The sequence below is a fragment of the Lytechinus pictus genome, chromosome 2 (genome assembly GCF_037042905.1).
Source record: "Lytechinus pictus isolate F3 Inbred chromosome 2, Lp3.0, whole genome shotgun sequence".
NCBI lineage: Eukaryota > Metazoa > Echinodermata > Echinoidea > Temnopleuroida > Toxopneustidae > Lytechinus > Lytechinus pictus.
In genome coordinates this window covers 724,954-749,397 of record NC_087246.1, presented here as the reverse complement: position 1 = coordinate 749,397, position 24,444 = coordinate 724,954, and the positions used below count along the sequence as shown (strand labels likewise).

The following is a 24,444-nucleotide window of genomic DNA, read 5'->3' as shown; positions in this document are numbered from 1 at the left end:
CAGACCAATAAAGCAGAGCACTACGAGACTTCATTTTGGTCAACATCTTTATTTTTGAGTTTAGCTCAATATAATATGAGTTTGCTTGTTTCTGACTGATTTGTGAGGTAGACATGTTAGAACACTCGGCCACACTACAAACTTAGTGTGTTTGTAGTGTGGCCGAGTGTTCTAACATGTCTACCTCACAAATCAGTCAGAAACAAGCAAACTCATATTATATTGAGCTAAACTCAAAAATAAAGATGTTGACCAAAATGAAGTCTCGTAGTGCTCTGCTTTATTGGTCTGCAATGCAGACTTCACTAGGCCTTGCCTTCACAAATAATACATTCAAATATATTCAAAAATAATGTCACATGATAAATTCAACCAATAAAGAAACAGAGAATGGGAGAACCCAGAAAAGTGGAGGAACCAAGTTTGTAGTGTGGCCGAGTGTTCTAACATGTCTACCTCACAAATCAGTCAGAAACAAGCAAACTCATATTATATTGAGCTAAACTCAAAAATAAAGATGTTGACCAAAATGAAGTCTCGTAGTGCTCTGCTTTATTGGTCTGCAATGCAGACTTCACTAGGCCTTGCCTTCACAAATAATACATTCAAATATATTCAAAAATAATGTCACATGATAAATTCAACCAATAAAGAAACAGAGAATGGGAGAACCCAGAAAAGTGGAGGAATATTGTGCAGATGTAGAGAACTTAAACCGAAGAATGGCCAAGACCCACAGTTTGTAGTGTGGCCGAGTGTTCTAACATGTCTACCTCACAAATCAGTCAGAAACAAGCAAACTAATATTATATTGAACTAAACTCAAAAATAAAGATGTTGACCAAAATGAAGTCTAGTAGTGCTCTGCTTTATTGGTCTGCAAACACGTCATAGCCTACTACAGCCATCAAAGAAAGTACTCATCCTCAATTGAGGATGAGTACTTTCTTTGATGAAGGAAATCCATAAATATATATATTTTTAAGCATTATCTGCAACTTTTGCAACTGTCAGTAAAACAATTTTTTTTTTTGATAATTTGAAATCTGCCAAAATGAAATTATCCAGAAAGAACATTAATCATTTTTTTCTTATTTTACAAATGAAAATGTTTTACTTGTTTATTTGAACAAAATATAAGATTAATAAATGTTGTTCTTCTGTCAGTTGCAATAGAAATACAAGAACATGAATTACATCTGTATTTCTTTCATTTCAATAAATGCAAATCTTTAAACATAAATTTATATATACATGGCAAAGTTGTTTAGTCCCTTTTCAATATACATGTTGCTAACACAGCAAGAAATAAAACTTTTTTCTTTTTTTTGCCTGTGTTCTATAAAGCACAATATACAGTAATCTGTACAATAACGAGAACTGAATAATATCAAAGTATTCTTTTTATACAAATATTTTCTTTTGCGGATTTAAAATGAAATCCTCAGATCACTAAATTGACTTTATCTCTTTTTTTTTTTTTTTTTTAAAGAAACTTCAGAAATATGTTTGAATGTGCTTAAATATGAAAAGAAAACATACATAATACTGAACTTTTCTTTTCTGTTAAATAAACTATACATCACATGATCTTTTATTTGGAAAATTTCAAAATGAAAGAAAATATCAGTTTCTATTAAACTTTTGAACTGTTTTTGTTATTGTTCGCAAAATTACAATTTGAATAACTTGGTTCTTTAAAAACACTAACTTCTAAAAGTATTGAACTGCATCAACTTGTACAATCTGTAATTGATAACCTAGCATAAAAGTGAAAAAAAGACAATTTTTGTTAAAACCTTGTATATCAAAATCGTCCAATATATTTGTACATGTACCAGATGACTTGGTACAATGTATACAAGCAAAATATCTAATTTTCGCACTGTGCAGGGGAGAAAAATTAGCCCGTTATGTAAAAAGAGCATAAAATGGTATTGTAATAGTATGAAAATATTGAGGCATTTATGAAGATACATGATACACATGCAATTAATTCAAATGTCACATTATATAACATGAAAAATAGCACAAGTTTCAAACGATTGCTCGATCAAAATGTTTTAAAAAATATTCAACGTTTCAAATGTTCATTTTCTTCAAATGTTCTTACAGTTCGGTTGAGATATTTGCTCATTTAGTAGTTGATCTTAATTGATGAATATTTTCTATTAAAATTATATTACTTTTGAATGTTGTTCTAGAAATAGAATATATTTGTTGATTCTTGTTACAACATTTCACTATCTTCTTTCTTCTTGGAAAAAAAAGTTCCTTGGTCTTCAAATTTCTATATCATCGCGACGTTGACTGTTGAAGATTACGTTTTCAAATAAGTTCAGTCTCTTGAATATTTTGATGCTTGAAATTTCTTCAAAAAAGTTTTAAATGATCCAGTTCGAAGAATGAAGCATGGGAATCATTAAATTTTGGATGATTTTGCTGAATTTACTCTCATTGTTGCTATTTCTTTGAAAGGTTAAAATTGTAAATGTAAAAGCTGAAATCAATAAATTCACATTATCATTTTTCAACGTCGCAAAATCTTTTTGGTATTTTTACTCTTCGTCCATAACGCGTAGTTGTGATTTTCTCATCTGGTGGACGTCCATGGGGTTGAGTTTGAGGGGCATTATGGTGTCTGACATCGGATGGACCTGGGGTTTGGTTAGGAAGACCTGGTGTGCGCTCATCAGAGGGGTTTGGTAGTAGTTGGTCATCTGACTGATTCCGGTCAGTTCTACGAACTTCTCGCCTCGGCTGGATGGGCTCTGACCATGATGGTTGGTCAGATGTAGACTGGGGGTGAACATCTGGCGATGACAATTCTGACCATGAAGGTTGGTCAGATGAAGGAGGACGTTGGGCATCAGGTGTAGAGCGAGACTGCCCTGACCATGAAGGTTGGTCAGATGAAGGAGGACGTTTTACATCTAGTGTGGAGCGAGACTGTCCTGACCATGAAGGTTGGTCAGATGAAGGAGGACGTTGGGCATCAGGTGTAGAGACAGACTGCCCTGACCATGATGGTTGGCCAGTATCTGTCGTCAGTTGTGGTTTGGTAGTTGACCATTCGATGAAGGAAGTTTGAGGATGAGATTGAAAACTTGAAGGAGGTTGTGAGTTTGAAGGAGGTTTTGAATTTGAAGGAGGGATGGTTGGATGAGTTCCACCTTCTTTACTAGACTCAGGTTGTTGAGGTAGTTTCGATCTGAAGAGCTTCAGTCTGTTATGATGCACTACCTTCTGTATTCTCTGATTATGGATGTCTTCAATACGATAGTTCAAACCATCTTCTGAGGAAGACATAATGGAAAATGGTCCGGTCCAGTTTGGTTGTAGCTTGTGTCTGGCATTTGCTGGGTCATGAAGCCAAACTAAGTCTCCAACAGAGTACTTGATGGTACGAGTCTTCATGTCGTAACATACTTTCTGCTGCCTTATTTAATATAATTGTTTATTTCACACTTTGCTTTCCATACTTCTCTTCACTACCATTTCTATGCCTCTGTCACACACCTGTTTCTCTCATTCCTTAGTTTCTTCATCACATCATTCCATTGCCATTCCAACTCCATACAGCTTCACATGTTTCTATTGTTATTTTCTCATTTACATTCAGAACATTCTTCTTCATTCATATCATCTTACCTCATCCTCATTGGTTCACCTTTCACCCTTGGTTCCTCCACTTTTCTGGGTTCTCCCATTCTGTGTTTCTTTATTGGTTGAATTTATCATGTGACATTATTTTTGAATATATTTGAATGTATTATTTGTGAAGGCAATGCCTAGTGAGGTCTGCATTGCAGACCAATAAAGCAGAGCACTACGAGACTTCATTTTGGTCAACATCTTTATTTTTGAGTTTAGCTCAATATAATATGAGTTTGCTTGTTTCTGACTGATTTGTGAGGTAGACATGTTAGAACACTCGGCCACACTACATCAAGGTATTCTAGTTAGGAAGCATTTCGTGAAACAGGTTTAGTAAGATTGGAACTAACTCCGTGGTTGGTGGATAAAGATATGACTAACTTATCCAGGTGTTGAGAAACGTGGGCCCCTGTTATTTTACCACAAAAATCTGAAAATTCAGACACATCAAACTCATCACCACTATCAGAGTCTAAAACTGTCAATCTTAAAACCATGAGGTCATATAGATTGATTTCTCTCTGAAGTCTTTAATTAGTCTGTGATTTTCCTTTTGAAATTTTTACAGCTTCTAAACTTTATTGAACGTGTAAGTCAACTTGGTGTAAGTTAAGCCTAGCCTAGAGGACTCCGTGATCACAGTTTTTTATGATTTTGATATTGTCATTTGCTCACGGAGCCTAAACAAGGCAGCCTATGCCACCGTGGAGAAGATAATAGTCCAGAAGGGAATTCCCTTCATATTTAACATTAGAACTAGTGGTCCATATATAGACAAAAAATTATCAAATTGCATACCTTAATTTACCTTTATACACCTAATGCATGTAAAGGTATGATAGTTTCCCCCAAAAAATAAGAACAAGTGGAATGACTCTGGTGGACTCACCTGCATTACGCGATTCAATATAGCAGCAGCGCTGACTTTGAAAACTACTATAAAATAATTATTCACAAAAAATACCATTCATATAATGATACTACGTTCATTGACATTTGACCTTGATCATGTGACCTAAAACTTGTCAGTGATACTTGATTACCCCTATATCCACATTTTATACACTATAAACTATGAACAAGATGTTCAGTGATACTTGTCTTGGTTACTCTTATGTCCAAGTTTCATGAATCAGATCCATAAACTATCGAAGTTATGATGGCAATTCAACAGATACCCCCATTACGGAAAAAGTTCATTGACCTTTGACCTTGGTCATGTGACCTGAAATGTGCACAGGATGTTCAGTGATACTTGATTACTCTTATGTCCAAGTTTTATGAACTAGACCAATAAACTTTCAAAGTTATGTTGGTAATTCAACAAATGCCCCCAATTTGGCCAAAGTTCATTGACCCAAAATGACCTTTGACCTTAATCATGTGACCTGAAACTTGCACAGGATGTTTAGTAATACTCGATTACTCTTATGTCCACGTTTCATGAATCAGAGCCATAAACTTTCAAAGTTATGTTGGTAATTCAACAGATACCCCCAATTTGGCCAAATTTCATTGACCCTAAATGACCTTTGACCTTGGTCATGTGACCTAAAACTCAGGCAGGATGTTTAGTAATACTTGATTTACCTTATGGCTAAGTTTCATGAACTAGGTCCATATACTTTCTAAGTTATGCTGTCATTTCAAAACTTAACCTTCGGTTAAGATTTGGTGTTGACGCCGCCGTCGGAAAAGCGGCGCCTAGTCTCACTCTGCTATGCAGGTGAGACAAAAATGAGTTTTCTTACCAGACCGATGTCATGTATCAATGTAAACACTGCAATACAATAGGCTTGACCATTGAACCAGCTTTGATATGACGTACACGTACGTAGCGGCATTACGAAGTGCCGTTTTGAAGAAAAATTTATAGATTAAAAATGTTTTTTATTAAAGGAGAATGAAACCCTTGAAACCAGCTGAATCCATATCAAAGAGAAAAATCAAAGGAACACATTGTTGAAAGTTTGAGGAAGATTGAATGAATAATATGAAAGTTATGAGCATTTGAATATTGAGATCACTAGTGCCATGTAGATCCTCCCATCGGCAATGCGACCAAGATCTGTGATATCACACACGTACAACTCCCTCATTACTTTAGTACTTAGTTCACTTATATTCTCACTTTTATAGAGTCTATCACAAGGTGAGGTGTTCTCTTTATGAGATGACAAGTACAGAGGTTTCACAACATTATATCATTGATGAATCGTTTGTCATATGATTAGAATGAGCAAAAAGAAATGTTTTGGGGTATATTTTCAGTGTCCAAATGGGAGAGTTGTACGTGTGTGACATCACAGATCTTGGTCGCATTGCCAATGGGAGGATCTCCATAGCATTAGTGATCTCGACATTCAAATGCTCATAACTCTTTTATTGCTAGTCCTATTTTACTCAAACTTTTGTTGATCTTATTTTTTGATTTTTCTGCTTTCACAAAAGCTAACTTGCTCCAAGAGTTTCATTCTCCTTTAAATAAAATTTAAAAATTGATCATAAATAATTATTATGAAAAATTTATGATAATAATTATTTACAATTGAACAAATAAAGAAGACCACAACAGTTGAATGCAGGCTCTGCAAGAAAGAAGCATTTAAGATATTTTTCTCTCCTCATTTTTTTCACATCTGATAATGATATACATGTAGACCAAAAGCTTCAGTCTCTGTATTTTGGTTGTTCCGCTGATCTACGTTGGCTCCACTGAATGGGGATTATGGTGAAATGTCAGAATTGTTAAGTAAATCCCCAGAAACGACGGTTATTCCTGTCTAATATACATGTAGCCACAGTACACTTCAAATCGTGTTAAGTGAATCATGTGCAAAGTGAGTGGGTGTGCAGACATGGGGCACCATCTTTTTGTCCAGTTGGAAAATAACTGGCCAAGGTTTTTTAAAAAAAAAATCATATATGTACGGTATAGGGTCTATTCTAACATTAGTCTTTTCCTCAAATTTTTATGAGATTTTAATTTTGACACACTTAATTAAATGTTAATACAGGGAAGATATTATCAACTGAATTTTTTTGTGAAAAAAAAACATGATTAATAAAATAATAAATTGTTAGTTGTGCAGATTATTACATACATGACATGATAACATTAGAGTTAGAGCAACCCCCCCCCCCCCCCGGCCCTTCTCATGCATGCATCTAAATTTGTATGAAAGTACGAAGTCAAAGTAGATATATTTCCAATTAAATTAACGTTAGAGTTTAATGACCATGTCTGTGATTACCTCAAGCGATGTTCGTGCAGGCTCCACTCCACTACCGCTACACTACGCAGACTACGCTGTAGAGTGTAGTGGTAGTGAAGCCTGCACGAACATCGCTCGAGGTAGTCTGTGATATGGAACTTTCGTTCTGTTGCTGTGTACCAGTGATGATGATGATGCATCATAAAATATGGGTGACACAATGGTCCTTGGAAAGAAGTTCAAAGAACCTTTCGTGCAATCGGTCCATGCATATTGCATGATGACCAGAGATTACTGCGGAAACGCAGCTCAGCCCGAGCACAAAGTTACGAGGTCCCCGGCCGGCCGGGGGCGAGACCAAAGACAGGGTCACACGCTAACTTCAGCTTTAGCGCGGCGAAGTCAACTAACGTTAAAAAAAGCTGCAAAGGAAAGCAACGATCGATGTTCTGTCAATGACAAGACGATCTCTAAAACGAAATAACGTAGAAATAAATCTACCTAGGGTATATAGCAATGATAAATTGGTATAATGTTTAAAAGCTAGCATATCAAACGATTTCTCACCTTGTCCTCGGGCTGTTCTACACTACACTACAGTTCAAATTCACGCGGTAAGCATGCATTGCGCATGCGCAGCATGTGTTGTCGGTGTTGTTATTGCCGCCAAACTATTGCCATCTCATGCATACCGGTATGTAATTCTTTTGCACATGTATCCAGTTTGAAAATTACGACATTGTGATATAGTAATTCGAATTGTACAGGAGGTGTATCACACTCTTTCATAATCGATCGGTCCTCTCGAGGTTGCAGGTCAGCAGTGAGTCGAGCTGAGTAGTTGGTCTCCTGTAGCTGTACTTGGATCTCCTTGCTTTGATCTAACGTTTGCAATTTGGCCTCCATCATATCCATGCTGAAACACAACGTTTATACGTCGACATGTTAATGTTATTGTTAGATGTGAGATGTGAGATCATCATGACATAGATAGCCAGCCAGAAAGCCCAGATCGCAACTAACGTTAGAGACGATACAGACACAGTCACAATTTTGTTTTAAATGGTAAGACCGAAAAGATATTACTTAGTCTTCTTAGAAATTCAAGGGGGGGGGATTTATATTTTCTGTGACTGTGAGCATATCAACCTAAATCATGATTTTTTCATTTCACTAAAATTCTTCGCGTCAGCTACAGCTAGCTGAGCGTAGGGACGCGCCATCCGATTGGCTGGCACGTTCTTGTTAGACAGTTGGCAGCCGTCTGTTTCGAGGAGTTTTTAAACATTTTTATACATGTTAGTTATAAGGTGGTCTGTCTTTGACAGATCACCTCTTATTCTTAAGTTTGTCAGAATTTTCTTTATTATTTATTTATTAATTTTTCGCACCTATGTTTGTCGCCAACTTTTCTCCGAATTGACTAGGCCTACATCAATTTTGCTCAATTTTTGTCATATATAAAGTCTATCATAGACTAGTATAGAGACAGCATACCGTAAGAGCGCTAGTATTCAACCCGTTTGGCTTTTGGAGAGTTTCCTCAAATATAAAGAAAAATAGAAATTACCTGAATTTCAGACCCGTCTTATTTCCAAGAGCAAATGTTGGTTATTCTTTTTCCGTTAATTTTTTCTTCAACCCGTCGATTGTGTGCGCGGGCGATCAAATTATATGGCGATGGTTTTTGGCACTAGTATTCAACCCGTCGGCACTAGTATTCAACCTAGCGATGAAAGATGGTCCTGTCTCTCAATCTGCCCTTGTACCATCCGACTATGGACCAACCACGTAGCCAGGATTTCGTTTTGGAGGGGGCCGTAAAGGAACGCAAAGCGTGCCAACACAGAGCGCGCTAGGGGTGGGTGCAGGGAGGGGGAGTTTCCCCCTCCCGCGCGAAGCTTTCAGTGTTTCATAAATTAAAATGAAAAGGAGCCATCTCTCTAGTACCTATATCAGCCCCAATTCAGGTGACTATATTGTGATTTTGAACCTTGTTTTCAAAAGTGATTGTGAACGCACAAAAAAGGGATAAAATGAAGGAAGTTAAAATAATATTACCCCGCGCGAAGCGCGGAAGCTAAAGCGTTTTATTTTTTTTTTTGCAAAGAAAAGGGTCCCGAGAAAAGGGTATCCTCTTAGTTATATTGAATACTTCCCTTGGAAAGATCAGATTTGATTACAAACAATTTAGCGACAGTGCATATCTTAAAGGTAAATGCTAGTTTTGGTAACGATATCAAAATGAGTTCGTACAGAATCCAATGAAATCACCACCAAAGTGTCTGTTTGTATAAATAAAACGCATGTTCCAAAGGATTCTGGAAGAAATTGTGTAATTGCTGAGAAATCAGCAAATAAGCACAGGATTCGGGTAGAGCGTCGGGCCCGACGCTCAAAGCAATAATTATACACTGTCCCACGTGCGCTTATCTGTGTTGGGGAAGTTCAGTCTGAACATTTTTCAGCGTAGATTTCAAGATTTCACAAAGTTCAGTTTATGTAACTGTACCAGATCTAGATCCTCGATGATATACTGACAATTAAGCCTGGTTTTACAGACTTTCTCATGAAATCAGTGTTTACTGCAACTACTGGAATTTCTCTTTAACTCGCAAAACAGAGGAGAAGAAGGATACAGTATATGCCGGGAGGAAGATATTCCTCCCCGTGCAGAGCAATGAAACTCTGAAATTTCAAAGGGCGTACGTTTCATCAAATGCAGATATATCTAATACCACCATCGGCTCTAATTCAATTTTTTTAAATAAGATTTACAAGGAAAATAGTGCGCAAAAAGTTGAAACTTCTGTGATTTATTGAAATTATTATATAAAACAGGATGATGTATAATTTCTTTGACTTATCCTGAAGCGCTTCATTTTGAATGATAAAGAAACTTAAGTGTAAAAAATTTCAAACTGAGGGCGCAAAACAGGACAGAAGATGAATGTGCAGGGAAATGACATGAAGTGTAGTAGAATTTGAAAAAAAATATTGTACTTTTTTTTATTTAATACGACACAAATTTTTAAATTAGGAACCTGTTTGACCCCAAATTATGGTTGTTTAGTAATGAGCTGAAAAGCGGGAGAAGTTGCCTATATAGAGGTGACGGCAGAAATTGATATAAAGATTTTACCCGCCCGGAGCCGAGCCGACCAGAAGGTGCGCGATCCATTAAAAAAAAAAGATAACTTCATATACTTCGGCCTATCCTTACTCTAATTTCATGCCCTAATGTATATATTTGAACTTTGACTGGCAAGAAACACACATAGCTGAGGTGGAAAAACGGGATTAGAGAAAGGGTGAGGAAAACAAAGGAGAACTGCAATATTGTCATTTAACCCCGCGCAGCGCGGAAGCAAAATTCATATATTATAAATTTAGAGCAAGAGTGAAGGAGTTTCTTTTTTTAGAAAAAAAAAAGAATAAAAAGAAAAACCCACAAAGCTACCTTTCTTCCCTTTCCTTCCTTCGCTTTTCCTTTTTCCTCTCTTTTTCCCCATTTTTTTTCTTTTTGGGGACGTTTTTTTGGGGAGCGACCGCCCCCCCTGGCTACGCGCCTGCTATGGACTAGACCATTTGAGATGAGACCAAACAGGGAATTGATCAAAGCCAGAGACTTTCATAGATCTAGATCTAATTTAATAGCAATCTAAACCATTTTGAGATTCGCTAGCTCTCATCACTAGGTTGAATACTAGTGCAATTCAGTGCAAAAGGTCATCGCCGTATAATTCGATCCTCCGCGCATACAGTCGACAGATTGATAAGGAAAATACCGACAACAGATTACCCTGGAAATTACAAAGGTATGAAATTAAGATAAATTCCCTATTTCTAAATATTTGGGGGAATTTGTCCAAATCTTTGAATTATGCCGGGTTGAATACTAGTGCCCATACGGTACCCAGCTTTTCAAGGTCATCAAGTTATGATAATGTCATCTAGGCGCCATTTTGTAAAATTCTTTATTTCATCATATCTACATAACGGATAATCAATAATCAGTCATATTTACATCAAATAAACTAGATCAAATGTCAAAGTCATCAAAAGTCATGACGCGCGCGTACGTGCGCGTCAAATTTAAAAATGCTCAAAATGGTTTATTATTTATTTTGGGTTTCAGGTTATTTAAGGCATTTCAACATTTTGCGCGCGCGCACATATGTGCGTGCGTTTTCGTCAGTAACAGCGTTACGCAGCAAAAATCCGCTGTATTTTCTATGTGTATCTATTAATTATATAATTCTGATCAAATTGATACCTCGATCAGATCTCTACGATCATTAATGAGGGAATGAGCACCCATTAAACTTTGCAGCACGCGTGCGCGCGAGCTCTTTCCATAGGCTCTAAATATGCAAAAACATGCCTATTAAAAATTCACTGTAGCACTTCAGAACGAACAGGGACCCCTTATTCTTTTTTCATATTTCTATAGAGTATGAATCATACATATGATTTCATGTCTCATTGGACCCTAACGTATATTATGACGTCATCAAAATGGCGTCGGAAGTCAAAATATCCATTTCGTGTGTTATGACGTCATAATAATTATGCAAATTTGGCTCTAACTCCGTGAATATTGATCAATTTTCGCCCAATTTCTAATAGGTTGTAGCTTAGGTCTTACTGACTCTTTCTGAGTTATTGCCTTTTTTTTTCATTTTGATAAACGGATCATCCTGAAAAATTGCAAATAATAATTCTGCATGTCATTTTTACTCATTTTGCGTGTTATCTCTATGGGACATGACTGTCTATCAATCCATTTATCTTTCAATCAAATATATATTTATAAGTTTCAATTATTATGTATGTTTATCTATCTATCTTCTATCAATCTATCCACCTATATTTCATATATCATCCAATCCATCTATACTATCTAATGTCTATCTGTCTATCAATACGTATTTATATGTTTATATATATATCTCTATATCTATCTATCGATCTATCTGTCTATCTATATATCAAGATATAATTTATCTACCTTTCTTCTATTCATCCATCCACTTATCATTTATCTATCCATCTATCTATTTATCTATCTTTCCTATGTGTATCTGTTTAAATATGTATGTCTATCTGACTGTCTATTCATTTTTCAATCTTATATCTACTCATTTGTTTAAATAATTATGTCTGTTTATCTATTAGTATTTATCTTTCTACGACAGACCACCTAATTCGTCCGTATGACGAATTAAAATCTAGTTTCTTTTTAAAGCTGTCAACAAAAAATAAACTCCAGCTTCTAAACTAAAACTTAACTATTTTTAGATTAGAAAAAAAAGACACAGTTTTAGTAGATCCATGCAACATTGATCAGAACTGTCAAATTTCACTTTTCATCTATACTTGTAAACCAAAAACAAAAATTGTATCGCATTACTAACAGTATAAAAAGCAGGAATTTACTCTTAGCCCGGCAATGCTCAAAATAATCCTAGAAACTAAAAAAAGGGGCCCTGGAAACCCCCATTCATTGCAATGTTAAGATTATCAAATGTTGCAGATTTAGGCAATAGGTTGGGAAAAGTACCCTATCCCTCCCGGAAACTAAATAGAATATATTTTATTTGTCTGATACAAACAATTAGGTACTTGGTAAGTACTATGTACATATGCAAAACAATTTCACAGTGATTTTTTTTGCACGATGGGAATGCAACTTCCTTCATAATTTTATATAGTATTCCTTGTGAACTGTACCTTTAAAAAGTCAATAGCAAGCTCCTTCTGGTGTGATTAAACTAAGTGAAAGTCTTAAATAACAAGTATACAATATTTCTTCACCATAAAATTGACCACATTTGCATTTCACTTTTGGTAACCAACTTTTTATTTTGGTAACTGACATTACATTTCGGTAATTGATATTACATTTTCCACATGGTAACTGACGTTACACATATTTAATGGTACCCTATGGCTTGATCGTTGATTAATTATCTTTAAGTTTGGTGTAGAAGGGAGGGGTGTTACCTAATGAGGAAATCTACCAAGTTTCATATAATATATCCTCTTTTCTGGGAAATGAGAAAAAAGTTCATGTTTTTGGTAACTGACGTTACATACCATACCACAAACTTCATTAATATTTTTTATCAGATAAATGAATTACTGGTGTTTCTTTCTATGGGATTTCATAAAGTGTTATAATAGCAAGCTAAATCACAGGGGAAAACATGATCAAACCTGTTCTTTAAAAATCTGTCAAAACAAAATATGTATGAATATACCATTTTCAACACTAATTTGTATCCATACATTGGCGGCCATTTTAAAATAAAAAATGGCTGCCAGAGTCAGAAAAAAAATTGTCCCAGAAACTTCAGGTCTTGTATTATCAAAAAACATAAAGCATTTGACATGAATATAAATTTGATTTTTTTGCCTCTGTGTCCATCTGTGGTGAAAATATCATATCATAATCACCCTTATCATCATCTTATTTGTCATCAATTATTATTATAATCATCCTCATCATCATCCTAATTTTTGTCATCAATCGTTATCTATCTATCTATTTATCTATCTATCTATCTAATGTCTATCTGTCTATCTATCTAATACGTATTTATCTGTATACTTCTATATCTATCTATCTATATTTAAAGTTATAATTTATCTACCTTTCTTCTATTAATCTATCCACTTATCATTTATCTCTCCATCCATCGATCCATTCATCTATCTTTCTTATGTGTATCTGTTTAAATATGTATGTCTATCTGACTGTCTATTTATCTTTCAATCTAATATCAACTCATTTGTTTAAATAATTATGTCTGTTTATCTACTAGTATTTATCTTTCTACGACAGACCACCTAATTCGTTCGCATGATGAATTAAAATCTAGTTTTTTTTAAATTTCTCCTCATACACAGACGGCTCGCTATCGTGCAGCCACCATTAGGGGGTTAGCAATGCAAAATCCCCCCGACGGGGCTCATCAATTTTTGTCTATTTCATAAAAATATATAAAAAGAACTGTACCAAAATAAAGATTATTATTCCGTTTTGGCCTGAAATGCACCAAAACGGGGAAAAATAAACTTAAATGGGGAAAAAACAGTGACTTACTTCGGCTGTCGCGCAACTTCACTTCCCTGTTTTATCCAAACTTAATACATAAACATATGGCCATTGAGTCCCTGTACAGATCAAGCTAGAACTTCAGTTTCTGTATTTTGGTGAGTGGAGCCAATGGAGTTCAGCGGAACAACCAACATAACAGAGACCGAAGCTTTTGGTCTAGTTCTCGTATGCTCAGCTGTAGCTGCACTGAGAGTGACAGCAATCGAACATGTCAAAGAAAAACATGGCTGATCCTGTACTGTTATTCATCAAAATTCACCAGACCAGCCACATTTCCTTTACTGTGTTCAAAGGCTGCTGAGCCAAGCTCCTATTCAAAATTCACTTATTTGGGGGGGATTTGCCATGGCTGCAAATGTAAGGATATATAGCGTAATCTCAAATGCATACACAGGTTTGTGTCTCACCTTGAATGATTTTTCAGTTGTTTTTTTTTAATTAAATATTTCCAAAGGCAAGACTGAAAAAAAATACAAGTCCAAGATTTATAGTCGGATTTAAAGCCTCCAAAATAGATTTCAGGCCTCGCTAGGTAACAGAAAAAAAGGCACACAATGAATAATGTCATTGTGTGTTTGACATATAATCAGCATGGTATCAGAATAAGGTACAAAAGGAAATGACAAAATTTATAACTGCTAGACGTTGTCGTAAATTTTACCTTTTTTTGCTTGTATTGGGATTATGTGCATTTTTTGACACCATATATTTTTGTGTGCACTATTGAGAAGAGACAAAAATTATGACAATATTAATGACGAAAAGTTATGACATCCAGAATTCTGTCATATCTCTGAGAAAAGATAAGATATCTACTTGACGATGAATTAATGCAGACTATTTTTCAAATCATCGTATTCCACTATATTGATCTCTAACAGGTAGTCTATGATACTTTTATTTTTGACAATTACAGGTGAATTATTCAACTTGTCAGCCAGCTAAGAATGTCTGAAGCAGTGAAGTCCCCTGGTACTCTTTCTCAAGAGCAGAAGAAGGAAGAAGAAATGAAATGTGAAATGGCCCAGGAGAAAAGCACTTCTGATGTAGGTGACATAGAACATAAGAAAGAAGCTGGTGTGATGACAAACACACAAGAGAAGGCTGAGGCAAATTTGTTAGAGAAGTCTAAAGCGAGTGGAACAAATACAGAACAAGTTGCAACTCCAAATGTCAATCTAGAAAAAACATCAACAGTGAAAAGTGATTCTGGAATGGTCCTTGGTACAGGTCCAAGCATCACGGTTGAACCAAGTATTCTTAGTGATGGTGCAGGGGGCTCAAAGGTAAAAGAAACTCAAGGAGACACTGTCAGTGAATTGCCTTCTGAAAGCACATCTGGAGGCAGTACAGTACCTGTGATTGCAAAGGACTCCACTGATGATAAAACTTTAGTGGTAATTGATAAGGTTCCATTAGGTGAAAAGGTTGAATCGAACATAAGAACAGATGCAGGGGATACAGACATAGAATCTACAAAATTAGATGAATTGAAAGGCAAAAACGCTCTTTCTTCACATGTTGAGCTTTCAGGATCAACCACAGAGTCTTTAGACGCGGCTTCATCAAACCAACCCCTATCGAGTGAAGAAGTACGTCCAGCAAATGATATCGTCAGCAGTAATTTAAAGACTAATGAACTCCCAATATCAGATGTGGAAAAGGAAAGACTGTTGACAACTGAACCAGGAATTGGTCCTGAAAACAAGAAAGATGCTGATACAACTAGTGATGCACAGAGAACAACTCCTGAAATTCCTGTGGCCAACAAAACTGATAAAATGGAAATTGATAATGATCCCAGCTCTTTGACTAATGTTGTTTCCAATTGCAATGTACAAAAGGAAAAGACTTTACCAGCTATAGGAAAAATTCAGGAGACAAACACTCCAAGTGATGTTAGTGTGCAGAACAGTGTGGTTCATCATAGTGAGCAAAAACCAGAGACTTCATTATCACATAGTTATTTACCACGGAAAGAGTCAGCCATGGCCAATCTTCATAAGATGGATGTAATGCCACATGAGGGAACAAGCTCGAAGGCTGTGCATGAAATAATTGCTATGAATTATGGAAGGTTGGACACAGAAAGGATTGTTCCAACACCGGTGTCATCAGACAGACTAAATCTTGTTCATTCATCAGCTCCCTTGGTGGAAGGAGCCCCTGTTTCCTCTTCCATTCAAACTACTGTTCCTTCAGAAAAAGACAGTCTTGTGTCTTTACCAGTCAATGTAGAACAGTCTGAACCTGTTTCTCAGCCAGATTTGTCAGTGCGTGCTCCTGAATCTGTTCCAGCAGATTCCAAGATTGAGGTCCAGGAATCTGTAGATGATTGGGATATATCAGCATCTGATGAAGAGGAAGATGACGGTGAAAGTCAAACAGGTAGTGATTGATATCATCATCTGGGCCCTGTCTTACAAACCTTTGCGATTGATCCGATCAATCTCAACTGTATGGAAATCCATCCGTATGATATATCATAATTTTTATACAGGAAATTTGCATAATCCCCTTAGTAAACAAAGAGAATTACACTGAATTTTCAAGAAAGCAATGAATGTATGAATGACATATTTTGAACAAACATACATTTTTTGATGTCAGCATTGGCTTTTCATGTGGTTGATCGGATCAGTCGTAACTAAATTGTAAAACGGGGCCCAGGTCTGTATAATATCACTTTTTTTTTTTATTCCAGCTGTAAAACCAGGATATACAATGTAGCAATACATCCTCCCCAATGAATGTCAGACATCAAGTAATTTTCACATTTTTTTCAGCTAAGGCTAATAGATTCGAGATAGTAGAATTAAATTTTGAAAAAATACTTGTACCTTTGAAACATCAATGAATATATCATCTCTCATTTTTATGGGAAAATAAGTTTTAAAAAATACTGTATCATATATCAGAACCAGCTCAAATGGCAATATCATCAATTATTATTAAAACCATTCAATAAATCAGATATATGACATTTACATTTCATTTCTGAATTAGATGGTTTGGAGAAGAAGAAGAGAAAGATTGTGAAGAGAGGTTACTGGGAGCCTCCTATCGATGTGATTGTTGATCTCTATAAGAAGCTTGATAAAGATGGTATCCTAGAACTGAGTTGGAAGTGTCCTGGAAGAAGACCTCCTAGTGAAGAAGGTGATAAGGAAGAAGAGAAAGAACAGTTAGAAGATGTACAAGATGAGGAAGCCATGGAGATATCTCAGTAAGTCTGTATTTCAGCACTTTATTAGATATTAAAATCACTACAAACTGTACAAAGTAATTAAGGGATACATAATGCAAACATAATGGATAAACAGTTAATGCAGGATATTTAAATTCATAACAGATTACAATAGAAATTGCCATGCATGAAGTACATGTAATCTAATGGAATTCAAATAAAAAGCAAATGTGAAATGACATTGAAGACGAACTAGAAAAGGAAAATACTAAAGAAGCTGAGAAGGGGTAAAAACCTCGGGAAGAAAGAATACAGTGAAAGAGAAATAGCAAGGAAAAACAAAAAGATATGACTTTCAAGGCAACATTGTGAAACTAAACCAAGTCCAACTGATTTTTTGTTGTTGATAAGGTAATCAATTTATAAAGGTTGATAATGAGGTAATAATGGGGAAATGTTAGGGAGTATTGAAGAATTAGGACCAAAATAATCTGGTATTAGTTTGTCATTCCATGATGAAATAGCTAAGGATGAAATAGTCTGATATGATTTAATTGGTGTTTCTAATTTCATTATTTCTCCCCTCTAATTTGCCAGTTGTCATTATTTCAGATATCCTCTATTTTAAGCCATCTGGGTGCTATAAGACAAAGTTTAACAATTGTATGCTTTATTTTCAAGATTGATTGTGCACTGTGATCAATGCAATCATTTGTAAAAAAAAATATTCTACAATCAATTTCTAGGCTTGGTGTTACTGGTTCGTGATTAGCTTTTTCCATTTCAGGTTTTTATTAATGATAATTCTTAAATACATTGTTTCCTGTATAGGGAGGAAGACCCCACAGAGTTTGATTTTGACATGGATGTGGAATTAGATTCATCGGTACAAAAGATGACACCAAGAAGAAACATAGGTAAGCATGATTTATTTTACCAAGGGGGGGGGGGGGGGTGGTTCACAAAGATTCAAGCCTGACTAACAATCACTCTTAGCTGTATTAGGAGTGTGCTAGTTGAGATGTATCAATTGAGGAATAGGGGGGGGGTGCATGATGGATCACACCCTTTTAATAGTGGTGGGTCATCATGGTCAATTTTGTAAACTGGCTCCTGACGCCTTTGCTGGATTGGGAACTGGTGCACTGATAAGAGATTAATGAAAAATGTAATGGTTTAGATATGATTTAATTTCACTATTCATATTAAAATTTTTGCATGATAATAAATTTCAAACCATATTGAATGAAATTGAAATATGTAAAGAAGATTTAGACGCTTAATTTTTAAATTTTCGTTTGAAATTATCGGCCTTTTACTATTAAAATTGTCTCTTTTTCGGTGCAGGCCACTATGTTTCTTCCTTTACCTTTAATCTTCCTGCGTTCTTCCTTTCCCCTTCCTCATGTTTCTTCCCAATTTCTCATTATTCCTCTCTCCAATGCTCCTCTTCTACCATACTCCTCTTCATCCTGCTTCTCTTGATCCCCTATCACCTCATTCTGGGTTCATCTTCTCTCACATTTCCCTCATTTCTTTCTCCACACTGATCCTGTCCTAATCCTTTTTTCTTCCTCCCATTTCTTTTCTTCCATTCTTATTTCTTCCCATGTTTTTCTCTGGTTCTCTCCTTCTCATTCTCCCAATCCTTTTCACTTCTCGTTGCATCTTCCTCTTCTCCTCCATTCTTCTTCTTTCTTATCACCCCCTCCTCATCCTTAATTACACTTCCTTCCTGCTTCTATTATCTCCTCCCCTCATTTTCTGATTTTAATTACTTTAGTGTTTATCCTCACCCCATGTTATCATCTTCTCCTGACCCTGTTTTTGTTTCTTGTGATTCTTTCGATCTAGGAGGAGGACAAGCCCAGGGTAGTGGTAAGAAGAGAGTAGCCAGGATGGATAAGGTCCTCAATGATATCTTCAGACATCGTAAGATAGACACCACCACCATGGTAGATCCTGAGAAGAAAGAAAGCAAGGAATCTGACCAAGCAATGGATACCACTACATCCCCCATCCTCACACCAAACAGACCTTCTGATAAGTTTCACATCCGTAGTGATCTGTGATTGTAAGTCTGTTGCAATGGATTGGCAAAGCTTCACATCCGTAGTGATCTGTGATTGTAAGTCTATTGCAATGGATGGGCCAAGTTTCACATCCGTAGTGATCTGTGATAAGTCTATTGCAATGGATGGGCCAAGTTTCACATCCGTAGTGATCTGTGATTGTAAGTCTGTTGCAATGGATGGGCCAAGTTTCACATCCGTAGTGATCTCCCATTGTAAGTCTGTTGCAATGGATGGGCCAAGTTTCACATCCGTAGTGATCTCTCATTGTAAGTATGTTGCAATGGATGGGCCAAGTTTCACATCCGTAGTGATCTCCCATTGTAAGTCTATTGCAATGGATGGGCCAAGTTTCAAATCCGTAGTGATATGTGATTGTAAGTCTATTGCAATGGATGGGCCAAGTTTCACATCCATAGTGATCTGTGATTGTAAGTCTATTGCAATGGAAAGGCCAAGTTTAACATCAGTAGGGATCTGTGAATGTATTAAAGTCTAATGGTAAGATTACAATTGATGGGCCAAGTTTCACATCTGTAGTGATCTGTGAGTGTAAGTCTAAGGGTAAAATGACTGTAAAGTGAAAATTTGTTCACTTGTAGATTCATCATGCACATACTGTAACATGTGCGGCTATGTCAGTTTGTACTTTTTAATCCCAAATGACAGCAAACTATTTAAGCACTTATGCAAAACTTGTTATTAGAAAAAGGGGGTGAACCAACGTAAATTGTGAGTATGGTAATGTGCAAACATCTGTTGCTTCTATCCTCCTTCAATCCTCCATCAAGCTTAAATGGCTCATATATTTATGTTTGAAAGCTTCATTGTAGGAAAAGTTTACCCCTGACATCGGTTTATTTCAATCAGAAAAGTACAATAAATGTATTATTGAATGCTTGATGAAAATCTATCAAATAATAAGAGAGTTAATTCTAGTGAGATCTCATATGAGCAGAACCCTATGTGACATGTTGTATGACTTCAATACATTCCCAATTTTTTATGTATTCATAATGAAAATATTTCTCTCTTAGAATCATGTATGTGTCTAGTAATATATTGAATACATGGGTGAACTCACTTTCGATTTTTCTGAAAGAAATGTAGATTTCTAAATATTTAATCAAATGATGTATTGGGGTGCTACTCTCATATGACATCACACACACAAAATGAACCTTTAATTTCAAAATATGCTCTTTGAAAGAGTTGTGCCAAACCATCAATGTTTTTTTCAATTTTTCTTCAAACCGACATGACATCAGGATAGAGCTCTCGTTCAATAGAGTAGGAATGTGTCAAAGAGACTTCATTTTAACTGACTATTTCTCTATCAAGAAAGATTTATGTGGTGATGAAAATTGATCAGAGTTTAGAGGATATGAAATTGGTATCGTAACGATCGTGGGCTGACAAGTTACCATAGTAACGAACGGACAGCTGCGCTTCTTTTCCAATCAAAACCAAGGAAACACGTTGTTCATCCTTCAGGATAAAGAAATACACACGATATGAAAAACTAAAGGATAATATATGAACATATTTCACAATTTGCAACCATTGGAAGGATTACTTATGTACAAATATATATGTAGAAGTTGTGGTAAAAATACAGGTTTTGTATGAAAAATCAAGCATTGTTCATAATTAGGGAGAAATTTGGCATCACCATGGAATTTGTCAACAATCCATTCATTGCCATTTATTAAGTTATTGCTAGTGACATCTTTCCTCTCATTGAATTTGTACACAAAGTGAACCAACACGTGAGAAGGGAGGTGAAAAATAAGGTCAGATATGGGAATAAGCAAATTATTTGTCACTAATGTTTCCTTAGAACATGTAGGTCATGTGTTGGACTGAATGGTATTGGTATAACAGTGTAAAGCCTTTTCACATCATATTCATTTAGACTGCTTTGTGAGTGCTTTCTATGATTTTATGAAAGGGGTACCACTGGCTGAAGTAAGAAAAATCATTATATATAGATAAATAAGAGTAAATTTCACTGAACAAAAATAATAAAAATTTCATCAAAATTTAGTAATAAAGAAAAAGTTTAGCAATATTTTGCAAAAACAGTTATATGCACGCTGTCACAAATATACATGTAGGTGGGCTTATGATGTCATGTCCCCATTTTTGTATTATTACATGAAATCATAATTGTATCCCCTGAACGGAGTTCGGAGGATACTATGGATTTGGCCTCGCCGCCGCGTACGCCGCAGAGATTTTCTTGTGAGCGCTCTATCAGCTGCATTTCTTCGATCATCTTCAAATTTGGCATGAAGGTTGAGTATGGTATAGCGAAGAAGCCTATCGATTTTGGTGTGGGCGGAGATATCGTTGCCATGGTAACAAGAGTTTTTGTGGAAATAGCATAGATGTCCTTGAGAGCGCTCTACTAGCTGCATTTCTTCTCCGATCATCTTCAAATGTGGCATGAAGGTCCATTCTGGTTAAGCAAAGCCACCTATTGATTTTGGTGTGGGCGGAGACATCGTTGCCATGGTAACAAGAGTTTTTGTGGAAATAGCAGAGATGTCCTTGTGAGCGCTCTACCAGCTGCATTACTTCTCCGATCATCTTCAAATGTGGCATGAAGGTCCATTAAAAAAGCATAGCAGCCTATTGATTTTAGTGTGGGCAGAGACTTAGTTGCCATGGTAACTATTATTTGTGGAAATAGCAGAGATGTCCTTGTGAGCGCTCTGCCAGCTGCATTTCTTCTCTGATCATCTTCAAATGTGGCATGAAGGTCCATTATGGTAAAGCAAAGCCTCGGATTGATTTTGGTGTGGGCGGAGACTTCGTTGCCATGGTAACAAGAGTTTTTGAGGAAATAGCAGAGATGTCTTTGTGAGCGCTCTACCAGCTGCATTTCTTCTCCGATCATCTTCAAATTTTTGATGGGGGGTCTTAGGGTTAGGTTCATAAAAATATCCAAATTATTCTATAATTGTATTCTCCAACAGGTGATACTGGACAATACTTTAGGTTCTGCAGAGTCACGCTGCTATGTCATATTATTGTCATCAAATTAGGTACCCACAGGCAAAATGTGGGCAGGGTCATTGTCGCCATGACAATTGTATTTATTGTCAAATTTCTGCGTGAGCTCTATATATCGCAATGACGGATGACGCGGTGGGTTCTTGGGATACATGTGCTCGGCCACGCGACCCGCGAAGCATCTCTAGTTAAATTCATATTTTCAGACATGTGTGTATGATATGTCTCATTGTAACAAAATGTTGGGCAGTGATCATCTTACACATTTAAACCAGTTGTCCAATTTGTTTCATTCTGTGAGGGCAAAATACACCTTCATATGATTAAATACAAAAGAATAAGTGGGGATATGTCATCAGTTTGCTCACTGCATATTCATGAAGATGCATACAGTTGTTTCACTGAAGCAACAAAATAATGGGAAACTTTAAAATGTCAGGATTTTGTTATTGCCTGAGTTTGATAAAATTTTTAGTATTTTTTCTAATTTTACTTTTATATCAAATCATATTATATTTTAGCCTAGAGTACCCCCTTTAACCCAAATTTATGTCTTTGCATTTAAATGTGTTGCAGGAAACTCCATGATATTGCTGATCACACCAATAACTGTTGTAGTCTTTCTTGAAGCAACTCTTCATCTATGAAATTACCGGAACAAATACATTAATGCATACACAGTTTCAATAGGTGGAAGGCAACATGATTTCTGCACTTGCCTCTAGCTTGAGATTTTAGAAAAGGCAAATTTAAGCACTTTCATAAGACATAAATTTCTTCTAAATGGGTTCAACTTAGCTTCAGTTCCATTTTATCCTCTGGGGATATTCTTACTATCAGCTGAGATTTAAAGGGCAAATCAAGTAAAAGTAGTTTCCATGAATCAGTGACAATCACACCTGAAATACAGTTGACAATTTTGTTTCAATATTTTCTCCTTGTGTCTTAAGGTATCCCTTTGATTCTGTTAACAGTTTGGTACCCCCCCCCTCTCACCTTTCACATAGACAGCCAAGAAACATTTCAGTCGCCCCTCGTTTATCTGACTTAAATGGTGTTGAGATCTTATTATTGCTTCAATGATTCAATCAGTTTATGGATTAACTTTATTTTGAGATGGTGTATAGTAGTACATATCACTATTGTTATCATGTTCACTAACTCTGTGATGTGTTGTATTCATTTCTTAACACATTCCCGCCACTTGAATGATAATACATGGGTTTTGTGTTTGGCTAAATAAACAATTGATTTTAAAGTATAATATGTCAAGGTTTTATTCTACAAGCCATATACCTTCATGTTACACAAGTCGTGTACGTGCATAAAATGCCAATAGATTGATTAATTTGAAGATGTATTATAAACTCAATAAATTGTAGTTAATGCACTAGTTGTATTAATTTCTGAGTGTTCAGAGAGAGTATTGTACTGGTCTACAGCTGTAATTTTAAAATTGCAGATTAGTAATTCTTGTGAGTCATCCAATGGATAAAGTAAAATCAGTTTGAGAGAGAGGGGCAGAGAAAAGCAGGAGAGAGAGAAAGAGAAAAGCAATAGAGAGAGATAGAAAAGCAAGAGAGAGAGAGAAAAGCAAGAGGGGGAGAGGGAGAGAATGGGGAGATGAGGAAAAATAAATCATAAAAGTTTGCCTGGAGGAGAAGAGAGGGAGAGGGGATTGGCAAGTCTCTATTTGATGCACATACAATTTTCAATTAAAATGTATATAAAGGATAGGTTTTGCTTGTAAAGAAAGTACATACACTTGTTAATGTGTGTTGAAATGCTAACAATTTGTTTCAAAATTAAAAACAAATAGGTTTGTTTCTGGATTTGATCGGTCCTCTATGAAGTTATTTTTTCCAGAGGCCTATTGATTGGTTTGGACTTTTGTGCAACAAAGAATGCTTAAATCAGGACGGGCTTGTCTTGGCTTAAAACGACATATGCAGGCTTGCTGTACCCTGCCAACTTTGTATGAGTTACGCTTGTGTTTGGTTAAAAAAAACACGAATTAATAGGGCAATAATTACCAAATAAACAAAAAAAAAATGTTTTAAAGTATTTAAATAGTGTAGATATGACCGCACTTGGAAAATAAAATAGATGAAAGGAGAAAGAGAGTGTGTAGGAGAATTAAGGAGAAGCGGGTGATGCATGGCCTTGAGCAAT

At 36.0% G+C, this 24,444-nt stretch overlaps 1 protein-coding gene across 3 annotated transcripts; it reads left to right on the top strand.

Annotated features, from left to right (window-relative positions):
* The first annotated feature begins 7,458 nt into the window (after positions 1–7,458).
* Positions 7,459–23,693, top strand: LOC129255052 (uncharacterized). Of its 3 annotated transcripts, none has more exons than XM_064106749.1 (5): positions 7,459–7,566; positions 14,912–16,383; positions 17,002–17,221; positions 18,014–18,099; positions 19,037–23,693. In XM_064106749.1, exons 2-5 carry the CDS (start codon positions 14,943–14,945, stop codon positions 19,252–19,254), a joined length of 1,965 nt encoding a protein of 654 aa, XP_063962819.1. In that variant the 5' UTR covers positions 7,459–7,566; positions 14,912–14,942; the 3' UTR covers positions 19,255–23,693. The 3 variants fall into 3 exon arrangements, with proteins under 3 accessions (XP_063962819.1, XP_063962804.1, XP_063962812.1); XM_064106734.1 differs by having other exon boundaries at positions 7,504–7,937; XM_064106742.1 differs by lacking the exon at positions 7,459–7,566 and adding an exon at positions 14,060–14,352.
* Positions 23,694–24,444: the final 751 nt, after the last annotated feature.